The 19,400-nt window shown below is 54.5% G+C and overlaps 1 protein-coding gene across 2 annotated transcripts in view; it reads left to right on the plus strand.

The window, feature by feature from the left end:
- The first annotated feature begins 2,511 nt into the window (after positions 1-2,511).
- Positions 2,512-19,400, plus strand: part of DOCK1 (dedicator of cytokinesis 1) — a 525,941-nt gene continuing 509,052 nt past the window's right edge. For both annotated transcript variants that reach the window (XM_047073604.1, XM_047073605.1), the window contains exon 1: positions 2,512-2,645. In XM_047073604.1, coding sequence (XP_046929560.1) covers positions 2,600-2,645 — 46 coding nt within the window. In that variant the 5' untranslated portion in view covers positions 2,512-2,599. The remainder of the gene's footprint in view (positions 2,646-19,400) is intronic.

A 19,400-nucleotide genomic window follows, 5' to 3' on the forward strand; every position in this document is an offset into this window, starting at 1 on the left:
GGGGTCAGCCAGGCAATGCTGACAAACCTTCTGAGAGCTCGCCACATGCACAACATCGCGGCCAAGCTCGGGCACACTTTGCGCCAATGGGACCAAAACCTCTGTGTCTCAAACAGGTGGTTCCATGGTCCATCTGGAGTTTAAAAGGTCTGATTTAGAAATTCATTTATATGACAGTTTCACAAAAGCATGTAAACATCTATTTATTTATATATTCCGTGGGTCACCTTTATCAGAGCGAAAGTGGCAATTGTTCTAGAAATTGTGAACCATGAGGTTATCAAACAAAGAGCCTGGAGGCAGCATCAGAGGAGGAAGCCAACCATGGTTCCAGCGTCTTATGTGTGCGGCCACATATTCTCCTGTGATCCTCAGAAGGCCCACGAGGCTGGTGTTATTGCCCCTAATTTATATCTACGAAGATCAGAACCCTAAGGTTCAGAACTTCCAGAACAATGACCAGAAATAGGAGAACGGCCACACAGCTGGCAGTGGCTAGGCCAGGCCCCCTGACTCTGCGTGACTGAAGCCCCTGGCCTTTCACTACAACACCCATCTTCCCCAATGAGTAGCCACAGGAGCAGAACTGAAATTGGGCCTAAAACAGAAGGTAAGAATCATTAGCATTTGTTTGCCAGGTTTTCTTTGGAGAATGTGAATTCCTAATGCAACCCTTTGTCTGCAGGCTCACGTTGTGTCCCTTTGTCGTTTTCTCTATGCTTCAGTCTTTCAGTTCCTTGAAGGATTTGTGTTCCACCCCAGGGCCTTTGTACATGCTGTTCCCTCACATGTGATTAGAGCCCAGGCCCTTTTCCTCTGCGGGATTTAACTTCCTTGTCAGAGTAAGGACTGTAACTTTCTATGAGTCTGCGGTTGATATGCCAAGAGCTCTCAGGTCACGTTATCTTCTCATTCACGCAAACCAAAAAGCTCCTAGGACGTTCCCAAGTGTATTTAATCCGCATTCTGGGTGGGATGCTGAGATTCCCCCCCACCCCCCCCCTCCAGAGTGGCCCCAAGGGCAGGCAAGGGCATTCCCTACAGCAGGATGGTGGCCCACCGGGCTTTCCCCAGGCCCCACTAGCTCCCTGCCCAGCTCTGCCTCCCAGGTCTCTTCCTACCCCTGAGAAGGAAGCTTTCCATCCATTTCACCTCCCTTCCTCCAATCCTTGAAGGCTCCCAGGCCCACTGCCATTGTCACTGGTTCTTGGGGGCAGGAGACAGGAAGGCGGATGGTTAATATTCCAAATTAACTCCACTTACGGAGCTGTCTGCATTCTGAGGATTTCTCCTTCCTCCTTTTCTTGGTTTTCATCTTTTCTGAAATTATGGTAAAAATAAATGGATGTGTGTTGTGTGATTATATACTTAATTAATTAATTAATTTAAGAGACAGTGCGAGCAGGGGAGGGGCAGAGGGATAGAGAGACTCTTAAGCAGGCCCCATACTCGGAGCAGAGCCGCACATCCCACAACCGGGGGACCTCGAGCATGACCTACGCTGAAATCGGGAGTCCGATGCTTAATCCACGGAGCCACCCAGGCGCCCCATGTGTGTGTTGTTTTAAGCTTTTCCTTGGAGAAACCCGAAGCCCCGGCTTTTACTGGTGTGGAAAAACCTGAAAGCCTGAGAACTCACCTGCGGGGTGCAGACCACAGTCCTAAGAGCCCCTGCACACCCGCTCAGGGCCCGGACGGAGCCCTCCTTCCCCGGCACACCCCTCTCCTCACTTCCTCTCTTCCCCTCCTTCACAGAGTCCTACTGAACTAGAAGTTTCTGGGAGCCCCAGGAGGATGAGGTCTCTGGGCCTCCCTGGGTAACCGCACTCCTCGAACACTCCAGGCAAGAGGCCACCTCCCCGGGAAGCACTCCCTGACCCCGCAGCGCGCACACGTCTCGCCGGCCGCCTTGGGAGCCCCAGCCCCAGCGAGGCCAGCCACCCCTGGTGACTTTCCTCCCCCCCCCCCCCCCCCCCCCGGGTTCTGGCTGGTTTGGCCAGGCCGCCCTAGGTGCTCAGTTAATGTTTGGCGCCCGAATGAAAGGACCACGTGCTCTGGAAGGCGCCTCCCAGGGAACCTCCGGGTTTGCTCCGCTCCAGGACGCCCCGGGGGCGGCACCGAGCCCGCGGTCTAACTGCCGCGCTGCGCCAACCCCGAGCTTCGTAAATCGCGTCGGGTCCCCCTCGCCCCCTCCTCGTCCCCCTCCGCCCAGGGCGGCCCACGTGCCCCCCCCGCCCCCCAAGTCGTGTGACAGCCGGGTCCCCGCGAGGGTTCCCGGGATCCGGGGTCCCCCGCGGAGGGGGCGCGGCGCCGCCCCCGGGGGGGGGTGGTCCGCGGGAGCCGGGCTGCGGCGCGCGGTGGCGGAGCCGGGTCCCCCGCGCAGGGGCAGTGCTCTCGGGCCCGGGGCCCGCCCGCCTCCCGCCGGCGCTCCCGGCCTTTCCCATCCGGCCCGCGACGCTCCGCCCGCCCCGTCCCACATGACACCGCCTCCGCCGCAAACTTTTTCCTCCCCATCCTGTCGCGGCTCGAAAGGAATGGAAAATGGCGGCCTAGACGCGGAGTTTCCTGGCCCGGCGGCGGCGGCTCTCGCGGCGGCGCCATGACGCGCTGGGTGCCCACCAAGAGAGAGGAGAAATACGGCGTGGGTGAGCTCCGGCGCCCCACTTCGCGCCGCGCCCGCCCCGGCCTGCCCGCGCCGCGCGCTCCGGAGGGGGGGGGGGGACGGCGGGCCCGGCGGGGCGCGGCGGGCGGGGGCGCCGGAGCCTGTTGCCGCCGGCCCGGCCCGAGCGCCCGGCGTCCCTCCCCCCCCGCCCCCACTCCGGAGCGCGGGGCCGAGCAGGGCCGGGGACACGCGGGCGAGCGGGGTCGCACCCCCCCCCCCACCCGAGCCCCGCCATCCAGGTCCCGGGCGGGCACCCCGTGGCGGAGCCTGCCAGCCTCCCGGGCCGCCCGAGCTCGGAGCGCGTCCCGCCCGCGGCCCGAAGCCCCGGGGGTGGGCGGGCCGGGCCGCCCCGGGGGTCATTGTTCTGCGGCGCCTTCCCGCCGCTGGGGTGAAGTTGCGTGCGCGGTGCGGGGTCTGCAGCCGCGGGCGGCCGGGCGGTTGCGAGTTGCAGTGAGCGATCCCGGCGAAGAGTTGTGCTCTCCCGGTGGGAAGTGGCGCGCGCGCGCGCGCGCGACCCGGCCGGGCCGGGCTCCCTGCCCGCCGCTTGGTGGTCCTGTGGCCCGGGGCGTGCGGGACCCTCGGAGCGGAGCGGCCGGCCGAGCGCTTCGGCGTCCCCGGGCTCGGGGAGCGGGAGGCGAAAGGCGGGACTGTGTTGGCTCCGCCGCTCTTTGTCGTTTCCTGAGGGGAGTGTGGTGGTGATGGGGGTGGGGGGGGATGGGGTGGGGAGAGTCGGGTTGCAAGTTTACGTTTCGGACCGAGTGAGTACACATTCCAGACAGCGAGGCTTTCCTTAAAGGCAGAACCACCGGACCCCAGCCCCCGCTGCGCTCTGCTGCCCTGCTCGCCGGGGCTTTGCAGCCTGGCTGCCGGGCTCTTGCCCACCTCTGGCTGGAGTCTGGGCCCAGGCTGCTCTCCGCGATCCCAGACCCCGGAGCTTCCCGGTTTTCAGTGTGATTTTCCTCCAGCGCCTTTACCGCCTCCGTCACCCAGGCTAGGCTCTGCCTGACTTGTAAGGCCTTTTGTGACCTTGGCCTCGTCTCCGCGGGCCAGGTTGTGCCCTCCTGGGGCTCCTCCCGCAGCCCGCAGGCCCCCTTGCTGCCCCTGAGCCTTCGCAGTGCGGTGCCGGCTCCCACGGCTGGTCTGCTCCAGACCTCCCCCTTTGACTTTGGGAAGACCAGCGGGTGGCCCTAGCCCTCACCGTTCTTTCTTTTTTGTGATTCCAGTGGCTCACCTTTGCTAGATGTCAGTGGTGTGGCAGGGGAGCTCTTTGGGGACCGCTGCGGTGGGAACGGCCCTGAGACAGTCCTAGGTCCGCTTGGCCCACACTGGTCTTGTTCCACATGCAGGGCTGGGGGGTCCTCCTTGCCTCAGGACCACTGTCTGTGGCTGAGCTGTCTTCCCACCCCATTTTCAGAGAAGAGGAAGCTGGGGCTCAGCCGTGGGCACAGAGGTCAACGACAGAGGTGGGCTAGAGGGCCCTGGGACCTGAGCGTGGAGACCGCACCCTGGGTGCCTCCCTGTGGTTTCCTCGCAGGTGTCCTGATAGAAACGTCCCTGTCTGCCTGCAGTGTTCTCGAGGGAGGTGTGGGGTGCACCTTCTGGCTGGGACTGCGTCAGGGGTGGTGGTCGTGGGGGTCCTGGCTGTGGAGAGCTGGCTGGTGCGTGACGAGTGCACTGAGGACTGCAACGCACCGGGGACAGATCGAGGAGGGGCTGGAGCCCTGGGGACAGGCCGGAGGCCAGCAGGGGAGCAGGACCACCGACGGCCCTGTGGAGGCAGGGAACAGCTCCACCCGTGATCCACCCCCAGTCCTGGCAGGGGTTCTGCTGTCACTCCCACCTGACTGAGGCAGAGAGAACATGCATGCTCGCACCATTAGTAAGTGCCGTATCTGGGGTTGGAACCTGGCTCTGGAGTTCACGCCGTGGTCCCACCGAGCGCAAGGAGATGGGGAGGAGCTTGTCTTCGGAACACTACTTTTTGAGATCCCTGGACTCCTCTTGTTGGCTCCCAGCGTGACCAGGGTGACCTCACGGTGTCCGGGAGGACACTGTACGGTGGCACCTGTTGAGTTGCTAGGCTGTCTAGTTTGGAGAAGATCAAAGGGAGCATTCAGCGACCGAGTGAGCAGGGTCTCCTCGCTGGGGTGGTGGCCAGAAGGTGGCTGTGTCCCTTCCCATTAACTCACACACTTTCCAGAAGCTTAGCTAGCCCTCACTGTGGTGACTTCTATCCGCACGCCTTTGGCTCATACTGTGATTGTAAGAAAAGTCTGTGTTGGAAAGTTGCCAGGGAAGGAAGGTGTCCTGGACGGTTTTGCCAGGCAATTCTAGGAACAGTGGGAACGGCCGTTAGGCGGAGGAGAAAGCGGCCGCGCTCCTTAGTTTCAGCGGGTGAAGCCTGTTCAGCGTTACAAGGAGCTTTCAATAACTAGAGCCCCTCCAGGCAAACTCCGGATGCTGGGCAGGAGGAAGGGTGTGCATGCGCACATCCAGGTCAGCCCGGGCTGTCCGCTGTTCCAGGGGTTGGCAGTGGAGGGTCCCACTGGTTCCCAGGGGAAGGGAAGATAGATGTGCTGCGGGGCAGGGATTCATTCCCATTAGCTAATTGGCTGTTTCCTCCCAAGGGAAAATTACTGGCCGTCCCCCTTACCAACCACAGTGTTTTTTGGGGGAGCCTAACAACAGGGCTGTGTTTCCTTGGAGGGCTCTGGCGGGTCGTGGGTGGGCCTCGCTTTCACGCCAGCCACTGCCTTGGCGGGATGAATGAATCACGAGGGGAAAGAAAATGATAAAACTCCATCTCATTTGGAAACATGAATCACAGCTCATTGTTTGCAAGTACTTGGAATCTGTTAGAAGCATTGTTTGCAAATGAGCCACTTCGGTTATTTATTTATTTTATAAAAATGGGGAAAAGAGTAAACAGCTGATCTGCTGCTTGCTCAGCGAGGCGGGCTATGCTGGTTTGTCCCCACCTCCCCCTTTTATTCCTGTGGGGCTTGGGGTTGCCTCCAGGAAATTTACCAGCCTGCTAAGGTCTCCTCCTAGGCTTGAATTTGGTGGGTCAGTGCTCACGGATGTGGTTTACTAACACAGGCGTGAAATCCAACCTAGTCACACTGAGGGGTTGGGCCGGATCAACTTTTCCATCTTCCCCCAGCTACGCAGAGTCTTAGGCTTAGTGCCGGTCAAGCTGTTCCTAGGGATCCTGTTCCTGAGATGAGGTGAAAAGATGCAGCATGTTCTAGAATCACACCCGAGGGTGGTGTGCTCACCTTTCTCGAAGACGGTGTGAGAGGCAGACTAATGGCCCCCCAAAATGTCCATGCCCTGATCCCCAGAACCTGTAAATGTGTGACATGGCAGAAAGGGCTTTGCAGCGGTGGGCCCCCAAAGCAGAGAACTTTCCCTGGCTGGTCACAGAAGAGCGGGGTCAGAGGTTCCCAGGCTGGGAAGGGTTCTGTGCGCAGTTGCTGGCCCTGAGAGGTAGGGCCCCACTTGCAAGGGCCAGAGAAAGCCCGGGAGCTCAGCCTCAGCGCCTCTCCCCCCGTCCCCCCACGTGGCCACCAGCAAGGAGCTGGGGACCTCAGGCCTGTAGGCACACCTGGATTCTGCCAGCACCCTAAACGAGCCTGGAAACAGATCCCTCCCTGAGCTTCCCGGGAGAGCCCCGCTGGCCAACAGCTGGACTTTGAGACCACGAGTCGCTGGGTTGATTCTGGAAAGCTGCGAGATTATCCCCGTGGACCATTCTGAGGGTGGGGTGGTTCCCTAGGGCAGCGACAGAAAACTATAGGAGGTGGGGCGGAGAGCTCTTGGGGAGAGTACGGTTCTCGTTCAAGCCTTCAGCTGTGTTATGTTTGGGAGACTAAACACCAGTGGACCCAAGTGTGGGCACTTCATTCTGGCCTTTTGTACGGACAGCTCACACGGGGGATGTGGGGATTCGGGCTGCAAACACCTCTAACTCCTGGCTCTTGTTAAATAAGTGGCCCTTAAGCAAATTACTCACCTTCCTTAGCCTCTGTTTCCCCACCTGGAAGGTGGGCCGGGAGCTAAGCCTGCCTACCACAAAGACCAGGAACGTCCTTTTTAGATGAGGTTAGCAGAGCAGGGGGCAGCACCATGTATGAGATAAGCCAAGCACTCAATGGGGTGTTGCTTTTATATTTTATTTAATAAAGTGCAGTTCAGAAATGTAGCGGTTTTCTGTTTGGATTTGACAGACACGGTGGCTAGAAGAATACTTTTCTGCCAAAGTTGATTTCTTAATGGTGTGTTTTGCCCCTGTATTGGGGGAAAGCAACATTCGCTTGGTGTTGGGGAACATGACTTGTGTGTATTTAGATTGTTCTGAGTGATGATAATTGCTAGGAATAGTGTAACATTAAATAAATTTGGGAGCCGGGGTTGCAGCGAGATCTCCTTTGTTATCTAGAGGAGTAAGCAAGCTGCTACTTGGGGGAAGAAAAATCAGATTTGATTGTAAGTAAATAGAAATGCAGACATTTTCATTCACTGGAGTTGCAGAAAAACCAAATTAGGGCATATTATATTTCTACAAATCTTATTTTACTTTGGAAACATAAAAATTTTAAATTTATTGTTGTGCCAGTGTTTGCTAGGATATCACGTCTTATCAGATTGTCTTAGGGTTTGTGAATAATTCCTTCACATGTTACCTTCCTTCCTTCCCTCCTTCAGTCCTTCCTTCCTCCTCTTTTTTCTTTTTTTAATTTAATTTAATTTTTTGATTTTAATTTTTATTTTTTCCTCCTCTTTATTTCCTTTTTTAATTTCTTTTGTTTATTTTTTATTTTTATTTTTTCCTCCTCTTTATTTCTGCATTAAACTTTGTATTTTCAGGTAATTATAAGCACATACAGTTGGAAGAAACAATACAGAGATGGTGTACCTGAGTGGCTCTGTCGGTTAAGCATCCGACTCTTAATTTCAACTCAGGTCATGATCTCACGGTCCGTGGGATTGAACCCCGCAGTGGGCAGTGCAGAGCCTGCTTGGGACTCTCTTTCTCCCTCTCTCTCTGCCCCCGTCCCTGCTCTGCTTGTGTGTATGCCCCCCCCACCCCTCCTCTCCCTGCAAAATAAATAAATTAAAAAAAATCATATAGAGAGACCCCACATACTCATTACCAGTTTCCCTCAAGGTGACGTCCGGCCACACTACAGTGTCCTACCAGAGCCAGGATGTTGACATGGATGCAGGTCAGAGCATTGCCATCACCCCAAGGACCTCTCCTGTGTTCCTTTTAGAGCCACACCCACCTCACTCCTCCCTTCTGCATAAACCCTGGCAGCCAGTAACCTGTTCTCTATTTCTGTAGTTGTATCATTTCAAGAATGTTACACAAAGGGAATCGTATGAAATCTTTTTGGATTATTTTTTCCCCCCCCCCACACCGCACTGGCTGACCCACTGGCCACCACGTTCAGACTTTTCCTCAGGTCATCTGGGAGGTAAGCCCTGAGGATGGGACCAGGTGAAGGGTCAGAACTTGGAGTCTTAGCCGCCGTGCGGCCACTCATCTTTGATGTGACCCAGAGCAGGTCTTTGAGCCTCTCTCAGCCGGTTCCACGTTTTCGAAGTGGATGATAACGGTTGGCCTTGTCTACAAGGTCAGGCTGATTTGGGAGGTTCACAGGAACTGAAGACTTAAGGCCCTTTCGTAACATGGCTTATGCAAATAGCAGTAGCTGTTGTACCTAAGTTTGCTTTGTTTTTTTTTCCAATATATGAAATTTATTGTCAGATTGGTTTCCATACAACACCCAGTGCTCATCCCAAAAGGTGCCCTCCTCGATGCCCATCACCCACCCTCCCCTCCCTCCCACCCCCCCATCAACCCTCAGTTTGTTCTCAGTTTTTAAGAGTCTCTTATGCTTTGGCTCTCTCCCACTCTAACGTCCTTTTTTTTTTTTCCTTCCCCTCCCCCATGGGTTCCTGTTAAGTTTCTCAGGATCCGCATAAGAGCGAAAACATATGGTATCTGATTAATGAGGTGGGAAGTGCTTTGGGACCGTCCCTCAAATCACCATGTAACGTGTGTGGGGTAGTTTGCTGCCTTAACAGAGTAGCACCTTGAGCGGCTGAGACTTGCAGGAGTTTCCTTCCTCAGTTCTGGAGGCTGGAAGTCCAGGATCAAGGTGTCGGCCGGCCAGGTTCCGTCTGAGGCCTCTCGTTGGTGTGTGGATGGATGGCTGTCCTCTCACTGTGTCCTCGCCCTCCATTATGTTTGTGTCTTCATCTTCTCATTGGATTAGGGCCCACCCTCATGACTTCATTCCCTTAGTCATCTCTTTATTATTTTTGAGCGTTTTTTTATTTTTGAGAGACAGAGACAGAGACAGTGTGAGCAGAGGAGGGGCAGAGAGAGACGGAGACCCAGAATGCTAAGCAGGTGCCAGCCTCTGAGCTGTTAGCACAGAGCCCAAAGCGGGGCTTGAACTCCTGGACTGTGAGATCATGACCTAAGCCAAAGTCGGACGCTTAACCCACTGAGCTACCCAGGTGCCCCTTAATCATCTCTTTAAAGACCCCATCTCCAGGGGCAGGCCGGTGTCTCAGTCGATTTTGGCTCAGGTCATGATCTCAGGGTTGGTGGGATCTTGTGGGATTGAACCCCCACAGCACATGGAGCCTGCTTGGGATTCTCTCCCCCTTTCTCTCTACCCCTCCCCCACCTCAAAATAAATAAACTTTAAGGACCCTATCCCAAATGCATCCAAGTACATTCTGAGTTATGGGGGGGGGGGTAGAACTTCAGTGTTTGCATTTTGGGGGATATAACCTATAACGTGATTATCACAACTAAGGCTTTTCCTGTGAATTTTCGTGATGTTTTGGTCACCACCACCTGAATGTTTTTTTTTCTGTAAGGTTGTGGGTCCCAGTTCCTCGGGGGATGCCTGGAAGGAGGGAGGTGGGTGTTGGGAGCTCACAATATGACACCCCCCCCACCCTGGGCTCCCAGAATCTAATTGAAGGAATTGAATCGGTTTCGGTTCAGCTCTGGAAATTTCTTGTAATCGAATTAGTGACAGGATGATGCAATCAGGTAATCTGAGACCTGAACAGGAAGTTGAACAGGTTTCAAGTGTAGTCATTCACATGAGTGCACCTGGGGAACGGGGGGACAGCTCTTCCTCGGGGGCTGTCTCCTCCCACTCTCCCCGCTTGCGCTCACCTGCCTTCAGCATTCGAGGCGGAGACATAGGCTTGGACGGATTTCTAGTTTCTCATCGTTTGTCGTTTTGGAATGTGGGTAGGATGGCCAGGCTCCCTGTGGGTCTGGCATGCCAGTTGTCCAGTGATGGCAGGGAGCGCCTTTCGTACCAGCATTGCATAGTCACTGTTGGCCCAGGGGAACAACTCCAGGGGGAGGGCTTCGCTTTGTAGGCCGCGCAGGTGGCTCTCCCGACCCAGGCATGCCATGCGCAGTCTGCAGAGGCCCTGGGCGGTCACGGGACTGCTTTGACTCCCGAGGGAGGAGGGGGACAAATGAAAGACGCCACGCTTCTTGATGATTGGCCGTGAGCACGGTGTTCGTGGGGTGCTTGGCAGCCGTCGGCTCACCTGCACGCAGGTGAGATGCCAAAACACCTACACACGGGCACTCTCTCCTTTTTTGTTTTTTTTTTAATGTTTATTTTTGAGAGAGACCGAGACAGAATGCGAGTGGGTTGGGGCAGAGAGAGAGAGAGAGAGAGAGAGAGAGAGAGATACAGAATCCGAAACAGGCTCCAGGCTCCGGGCTGTCAGCACAGGGCCTGACACGGGGCTCGAACTCACAAACCGTGAGATCATGGCCTGAGCCGAAGTCGGACGCTCAACCGACTGAGCCACCCAGGTGCCCCATCTTCTTTTTTAAAAACCAGATGGTTTCTCCCCAGACGGGTATCTGTCAGCTTGTGAAACGTGGGTGCCTCCAGGAGAACGAGGTGTTTTCTTTCAGCGTGTGGCATGTGCCCAAAACATCACAGACTGGGGGCCATAGAGATCCGTCTCTGAATCTCAGCTCCCTGTCTTGCTAGCCAAGTGACTTTGGGTGAGTTATTTACCGTAAGCCTGAGTTTCTCCCTTGTGAATTGGGGATGATACCATCCTCCTGGGGCGGTTCTGGGGATAAAGAGAGATAGCCTTGCACAGACGTGGCCCCTGGTCTGTGCCCGGTAACGGTTTCTTTCACCCTTTATTGACTGTGTTGCCTGAGACTGAATCTGCTTTATTCAGACTCCCCCGCAGCCCCCGAGTCTGACTGCCGCTAAAGCCACATGGGCTATATTGCTTCTGCAGACCCTGCTTGTTGTAAGGGAGGGGTGAAGGTGGGGAGAGGTGCTGAGTGGCTTCCCTGGAACGTTAGTGTTCGCTCTGAGGTCGTATCGGGGGTCCGAGTCCCGCCTGATCCCCAGAGGGACGAGATGAAGGGAGCCCGCCGAGGCTTACACGGGTCAGTCTCTCACCAAAAACGTCTCTGGGAGTCCTTATCCCGGTGGGGTTTTCTGTTTCTGGTCGGAGTGTGCCTTTGCTCAGGAGTGCGATGCCCAATCTGCGTGCCGTCTTGAGTGATTCTGTTTAACTTCCTTGCACATGTGAGGTGCACACACTGTTAGGTGTAAGTGTAAGTGTTGTGGTTTCTTTTCCGAATTAGGGTTGGCTGGCTGCTGTAACAAACAACCCCAGCGTTTCCTTAGCTTCATACAACGAGAGTTTGTTATTCGTTTGTGTCACCGTCCAAGTGGCCGAAGGGGAGGGGCTCTGCTGCCTCTAGTCGTCCAAGGACTCGGGCTCCTTCTGTCCTGGGGCTCTGCCCTCCACGAGGCTCCTGGTCTCCTCGCCTTTCAGCTCGTGGGTCGGGACAGGAGAAATGGAGGACAGTTCACAGGAGCTTTTCCTGCCTGCTCGGGCCGGAGGGCGGCACCCATCCCGGCACTTACATTCCTGTGCCTGGAGCTCGGTGCCTGGCCAGACCCAACAGCACACGGGGCGTGGAAATGCAGTCCGTGTCCCTGCGAGAAGAGGTTGTGCATGTCGGGGATCTCCTCTACGTGCTGCTGTCAACACCCCCGTCCTAGCAGTCAGGAGTTAGGATGAGCCCTTTCGCATTATTGCCATTGAAGACAAAGGTTGTAAGTTGTCACATCGTTTTGTCCCAGAACAGATGTCCAGACCCCTACAAAGACCCGAAGAGACACAAAGACCACAGGTGCTGCCTTTTGCCTTGGACTGTTTTCTGCTATTTACGTCCTGTAGCGTTCAGGAGGTCCTTCACTGTGGACCGAGCCCAGAGAGCACAATTGACGGGGAGGGGGGGGATTGACCCGTGAGGATAAGTGAGGCTGCCTTCCAGATGAGTTCTCTTCACATCTGTTCACCATCCTAAAACATACGCAGCCCCCCCAGACCTCATTCCTGTATCTTCTGAATTCTTTTGGCCTCAGAAGGCGGGGTTACTAAAGCCTGCTAATAATAAGAACCGCGTCTTTGTTTCTAAGTGTTGGCTTTTTGTTTATTAGAATGGAATGTTTATAATTTGAAATAACCCTTGTCCTTATGACTAAGCAGGTACTGAAAAAAAGCTATAAAGGCACAGCTGCAGTAACTTGAAGTTAGGTGGGGGGCCATTAGGGTGTAGGGCAAAAGAGCACTGGGCTAGGAGTCAGAATGCCTGGAATCCAGGCCTGGGCGCCACTCTTAGGCCTTATCTGCCATCCCCAGCCTCAGGCCCCTGGAGATGGGGAAATAGGAGCGCTCTTTTCCCCTCTTAGCTGGGCCTGGAGGAGCTAGCAAGGAGATGTCTGCCCCAGAACTTTCAGGAGGACCAAGTACTACTTTCTGTCATTTTCTCTTTCAGGAGGAGAAAGTTGCACTTGGTACTTGTTATTGATGTCAGCTTGTTAACAGAGAAAAAAACGCAATTTCTGGTGATGGTTTTAATCGCTTTCTCCTTGGAAAAGGGCAGTGTGGCGTCGTGAGCTTTACTTTTCCTCAAGTTTTCTAGTTTTTATTTTACTACTAGACAGGCTGTCTAGTTATTAATTAACATTGTGAGCCGCTGAGGGTTCTGTGTGAGCTCTAGGCTGGGTGGTTGAACGGATGTGCGAGGTGGATAGTGATGAAGGTGAGAGTGTCCCAGCATCGGGGAGCAGTGTGGTCTTATGAGCCACCAAGAAGTTAGAGGTAAAAGAGAACAATGCCTTCAAATAACAAACCAGTCTCCCTCCCTCCCTCCCTCCCTCCCTCCCTCCTTTCCTTCCTTCCCTCCTTCCTCCCTTCCTTCCTTCTCTCCTTCCTTCCTTCCTTCCCTCCTTCCTCCCTTCCCTCCTCCCTTCCTTCCTTCCTCCCTTCCCTCCTTCCTCCCTTCTTTCCCTCCTCCCTTCCTTCCCTCCTTCCTTCCCTCCTTCCTTCCTCCCTTCCTTCCTTCCCTCCCTCCTTCCTCCCTTCCTTCCTCCCTTCCTTCCTTCCTTCCTTCCTTCCCTCCTTCCTTCCCTCCTTCCTCCCTCCCTTCCTTCCTTCCTTCCTTCCCTCCCTCCCTCCCTCCCTCCCTCCTTCCTCCCTTCCTTCCTCCCTTCCCTCCTTCCTTCCCTCCTTCCTTCCTCCCTTCCTTCCTTCCTTCCCTCCTTCCTTCCCTCCTTCCTTCCTCCCTTCCTTCCCTCCTTCCTCCCTTGCTTCCCTCCTTCCTCCCTTGCTTCCCTCCTTCCTTCCCTCCTTCCTCCCTTCCCTCCTCCCTCCCAGTTTGCTTGCCAGCTTTGCTCCTGGACCCTGGGGATGCGGAGCCGTCCTCCTGGGGCACATGTTGTGGTACAGTCAGCAGTCCCTTACGTGAAGTTCTTGGGGCTGGCAGTGTTTGGAAAATTCAGGTTTGTCTCAGTGTGGAGAGGAAGCCCTGTGCAGGGCTCAACGTGTGTGCGGAACGCGCCCTGGCAGGTCTGGTGACACCCTGCAGTCAGACCTGTTGACGAGGGTGCAGGAGTGTGTGGGCATCACGGTGTGAGGGAGGCGACCTGTGGTTAGCCTCCTCTCTCCACCCAGGCTCCGTTTTTGCCATTACGTGAATTACTGAAAATTCTGTGTTTTGGAGCTTTGGGAGATGCAGGGACACGGATGTGTTTGATTTTTTCATGGCTAAATCAACATGTGGAATGTTTGTCCTCCCAGAGTGTGTTATCAGTCCTGGGCTCTTGGGTTCTCTGGTCAGAGTTCTCAGACTGTGGTGACCACTGCCTGCTCAGAAACCCTTTAAAAAGATGTCCTTCGTCGCCTGCTGGCTTCGTTTCCTCCTCTATTCCTATCCATCTGGGTGCCTGGCGGGTCTCAGGTCACAGTCTGCGATTTGCCCATTCCTGCTTTAGCTCGTTAGGATTTATGCCTCTGCGTTGTGGGTCTGACCCTCTATCATCTCTGCCTCCGGACCCTTTCTAGAAGACATGGCCCCTCTGTTCCCAAGCAGGGCTGTGGGGACAAGTGTGTGTGAGGGCTGAGGGCCCAGCGGGAATGGCCCTGCGTCCCCAGGGCCTGGGAGCCCTGAGGCAGAAGGGGGCGTAAGGGAGGGGGCTGGAGAGAGCACGGGCGGGGGGCAGGTGCAGCCCAGGGTCGGGGAGTCGGGGTCGAGGGGAGCCGACGGCGCTGTGGTTGTGCCTTCCTGATGGCATTAGCCCGGCGTCCCGAGGCAGATTCTGGGCCGATGCAGTGCGCGAGGGTCCCAAGCTGCCGTCCCTGAATCCGGACGAGCCCTGCCCGGCTCTGCCCAGTGGCGCTGGCGGTGCCCAGGAAGTGACCTGTCTGAGGCTCAGGACCTTCTTCCTGTGACTGTTCTGTGACGTCACTGCCAGGAGGTGACCTCCTGTGGCGGCTGCCCCGCCACAGCCGGGACTAGCGCCAGTTGGGGTGCATGCCTGGGGGACTCTGCAGCCCCTCTGGGCCCCGGTTGGCTCGCCGGTCGGCCATGGGGAGTGCTGGTTGTTGCCTTGCGGAGCTGCTCGAGGATTAGATGAGCTGATCCGTGTAAGCTGGGCTTCTGGCCCCGTGTACTGCTGACTTCCTGGGTCGGAGAGCTTCCGGTCGCGGGGGGGCCGTCCTGCGCAGTGTTGGGGTGCTTGGCAGAATCCCTGGCCACCGCCCGCCAGATCGCTCGGTTCTGAAAACCCAGAGAGCTGCTGACTCTTCTGTGGGAACCACTGGTTCGAGTGCAGGGGTGAAGCCTGACCCTTAGGCAACACCCACTGGCTGTTTGCTGTGGCGTCACGACAGTGTTACCCGGGAGGGCAGGCTGGAAACTTGCAGGACTGATGCCTGAAGGGTGTGCGTTGGGGAAGGGTGGGGGGGGGCTGAGGAAACCTAGGGTAGGGGTGCATGGGGGTCAGTTGTGTTTCTGCTCCTTTCTTTTTTTTAATTATTACTTTTTAAAAAGTGTATTTACTTATTTTGAGAGAGAGAGACAGGGAGAGAGAGGGGAATCCCAAGCAGACTCCACACCACCAGTGCAGAGCCCGATTTGGGGCTCGAACTCACGAACCGCGAGATCATGACCTGAGCCAAAGTCGGGCGCTCAACGGACTGAACCACGCAGGCGCCCTCTTCTCCTTTCTGGCAGACAAACAGCAGTTTTGGGGTCAGGTCCTGGGACAGACGTGCAGACTATGGGGGAGTTACGGACTCTCCCCACCTTTTTTCTTTTTCTTTTTTTTTTTTTTCAACGTTTATTTATTTATTTTGGGACAGAGAGACACAGAGCATGAACGGGGGAGGGGCAGAGAGAGAGGGAGACACAGAATCGGAAACAGGCTCCAGGCTCCGAGCCATCAGCCCAGAGCCTGACGCGGGGCTCGAACTCACGGACCGCGAGATCGTGACCTGGCTGAAGTCGGACGCTTAACCGACTGCGCCACCCAGGCGCCCCTCCCCACCTTTTTTCTAAGGAATACCATTTGGGCTTCCCTGAAGCCTCCAGAAATCTGGGAACTCAGGCATTTGTTCTCAGAGTTCTGTTTGCTGGAATGAAGGCACTTATCAAGACTCCTTTTCCCCCCTGAAAATAATAACTTATTTTCTTTAATATAATTGACTTTTCCAGGGGCAAATCATGATTTAGCAGGAGGGAAATGTGATTATTTTTCTTCCAAATTGCTGTGCTTCTATTAACTTCACAAGATTTATTTTCAAGTCCTTCTAACGTCATGTGTGTTCCACTGCCCATTTTTCAAAGGCACCAAAGCATCTTGGTCCTCCAGGCACCGTGGCCAGGCTGCCACGGTTCTTCAGATTGTCCTTAGGGAGTGTTGCTTTGAGGGTCAGCCTGGAGAGGCCAAAGGAGGGAGAGGTGGGGATGGGGACCCATGCCGGGGACTCCCACCCACAGAAGGGATGGGACGTAGTCCGGCTGACCAAGTGATGTCCGGTGGTATTTACCCAAGCTCTGGTACAGTCAGCCCTGTGCGTTCTGGCAGGTGCCACAGTGCCTTTGCATATGTTTTTGTCTCTGCCTGCAAATAACCTTTGTTTACCTTCCACCTGCCAAGCTTTCCTAGGCTCAGCTCAACTTGTGAACCTTTCTTGACTCACCCAGGCCGAATGAGGGCCCTCCCCCACGCCGCTGTCTGCAGTCCTGCCACATACAGTGACGGGAGCAGTGGGTGCACCTTACCCATGTCCCCTCCTGGACGGAGGGCCCCTGAGGACAAGGGCTGAGTTGTGTTCCTTTCTCTGTTCCCTGCACCTGCTGTGGTCCCTTTTGAATGAAGGCAGGACAGAGGGATTCCGTCTCAGCCAAGCGTTGGGAGCTAACGTGACAGCTGCAAATCTGTTGGTGGAGAGTCCCATCCCCGGGTGTGCGGCCCCTTCCAGGACGCATGGCAGAGTCGCTCAGGGATCTGGTGTGCGATTGGGTTAAATGGCCTTATGGCCCCCTCACCCCTGACTGTGGGTGGCTCCCCAAAAAGGGGCTCTGAACCGGACAAAAGTGGATGTCCGGTGCCGTGCTGTGCACAAGCTTGGTGACCAGATAGCTTATGCACACCTGTGGTCATGTATTCTCAGGTCACTGTGGTCATTGCTGGCATGTTTGTGACTCTGTTGTTCCTGGAACCTGCCCCCCCATGCTTCCCTCCTCTCAGCATTGATACAAAGCTGCTTCTCGAGTCTTTCCTTTTTTGTTATTGTTTACTTATTTTTAGAGAGAGGGAGAGAGAGAGAGAGCGTGCGTGCGTGTGCATGAGCAGGGGAGGGGCAGAGAGAGAGAGGGAGAGAGAGAATCGCACGCGGGCTCCACGCTCTGTGCAGAGCCCGATGCAGGGCTCAGTCTCACAACCCTGGGATCACGACCTGAGCCAAAATCCCGAGTCAGAAGCTTGATCGACTGAGCCACCCAGCTGCCCCTCAAGTCCTTCTTGATGTGATGCTCAGTCTGGCCGTTGGGGTTGAGTGCAGGGACTGGGGTAAACAGGCAAGAGGAAGGAAAGCCCAGTTGGCAAAGGGAGATGGCAGGGCCAGTCCTGGTTCCAGGTCCTGGTGGTTGTGGAACCCCAGGCAGCCTCTGATCATCTTGCCGTCAGTCTCTGCTGCCCTGCGACGTGGTGATGAAATGCCAGTGAAGTCAAAGTAGATCATATATACTGAAGTACTTTGTAATTACAGAGCAGTGAACAGCCAAAAGGAACAGTGAGACATTTTTGTTTAGAACAGAGATCTGTAGCTTTTTTCTGCAGGGGTCCAGATACAAATACCTTAGGCTTTGCAGGCCAGGAGGCAGAATAGGGGAAACTACATAGGTATTTATTTATATAACCATTAAAACAATGGAACCACCCAAAAGGGTAAAAATTAGAAGACAGTTTGACAGTTCCTCAAAGTTTTTTTTTTTTTTTTAACATTTGCTTATTTAATTTGAGAGAGAGACACCGAGAGAATCCCAAGCAGGCTCCACGCTGTCAGCACCGAGCTCGACTTGAGGCTTGATCTCAGGAATTGCAAGATCATGATCTGAGCCAAAATCAAGAGTCGGGGATGCTTAATTGACTGAGCCACCCAGGTGCACCCCCCCTTTTTTTTTTAGAGAGAGCACAAGTGGGGGAGAGGGGCAGAGGGAAAGAGAGAGAGAATCTCAAGCAGGCTTCATGCTCAGCACAGAGCCCAATGCGGGGTTTGAACATGGGATCATGACCTGAGCCAGAATTGAGAGTCGAACGCTCAATTGGCTGTTCCACCCGGGCACCTTACCCGGAAAAGTTTTGTTTTGTTTTGTTTTTTTTTAACGTTTATTTATTTTTGAGACAGAGCATGAACGGGGGAGGGTCCCAGAGAGGGAGACACAGAATCCGAAACAGGCTCCAGGCTCTGAGCTGTCAGCACAGAGCCCGACGCGGGGCTCGAACTCACAGACCGCGAGATCATGACCTGAGCCGAAGTCGGCCGCTTAACCGACTGAGCCACCCGGGCGCCCCGCCCCCGAAAAGTTTTAAACACACAACTACCGTATCACTCAGGGATTCCACTCCCATGTCTGTTCCCCAAAGAACTGAAAACAGGCATTCTGACAAATCCTTGCAAGTAAATGTTCACAACGGTATTATTTACAGTACCTGAAAGATGGAGACCGTCCACCTGTCCGTCAGCAGACAGGTGCATGAATAAAATATGGCTCCTCCATACAATGGAAGGCTGTTCAGCCGTGAACATGAACAAAGTGCTGACACACAGTACGATATGGATGAACCTCGAAAACTTGATGCAGAGTGAAAGAAGCCAGTCACAGACGGACATACATCCCTTGATGCCCCGTACAGGAAACATCCAGAAGAGGCAAATCCGTAGACACAGAGAGCAGATTTACTGTACTGGCTGTCGGGGGCTGGGGAAAGGTGGGTGGGGGTTAATGGGGATGGGGTTTCCTTTTGGGGGCTGATGAAAATATTTTAGCACTGGAATCCATAGAATGGGTGGTTGCACGACGTTGCAAATGTACTAAATGCTACCAAATTGTACATTTACTTCCTTTATTTATATATTCATTTATTTTATTCCTACAACATTTCTATGAAGCAAGCACTAGTTTTGAGCTCTATTTTACGGAGACTGAAGCATAGCATTTTTTTTTTTTTAACTCATTGCTTTCACCAAATCGTAGACTTTAAAATGGTTAATTTTACGTTACGTGGGTTTACCTCATTAAAACAAATGGTGGAAACCATTCTTCGTTTACGGGCAGCGCGTTGCCAGACTGTGGTGGGATTTGGTCTGCGGGCCGTGGTTTGCCAGCCCCTGGCTTAGAGTCTTATGATCTTTTCATTTTAGAGTAATGACTATTCTGTCCTAGTATTATGTACCAATTAGAAAGGAAGGGAAGCTGTGTGAAAGGGAGGAAGACGTCAGGGTCTCTTAGGTTTCTCTAAATAATGTACCATTCAGAAATATCCACCCTTCCAAGCATATTTCTATGCCTGTGTCAAGTGTGGACAGAAAAATGGGAGATTCATAGACTCTTAAAGCTGAAAAGGCATTCAGCCGCCTGGCTTTTCTGATTGAGGTGTTGGGGGCGGTGGGAGCCGGGACCCTCTCTGGCACCCAGTACAGAGTGTTCATGAACTTGGGAGGCCTTTGAAATGCTCGGAGTGGGGGAGGGGCAGTGAGCGTCCAGTGAAAGGTTAAAAAAAAAAAAGTGATTTAACAGAAATCCAATTCTTTAAGATTCCTGCCTCTTCAACCGTGTTGCCTCCAGTTGAAC

Source organism: Lynx rufus, unplaced genomic scaffold (genome assembly GCF_022079265.1).
Source record: "Lynx rufus isolate CCGP_SWC_20201006 ecotype Redwood Valley unplaced genomic scaffold, mLynRuf1.p SCAF_11, whole genome shotgun sequence".
NCBI classification, from domain to species: domain Eukaryota; kingdom Metazoa; phylum Chordata; class Mammalia; order Carnivora; family Felidae; genus Lynx; species Lynx rufus.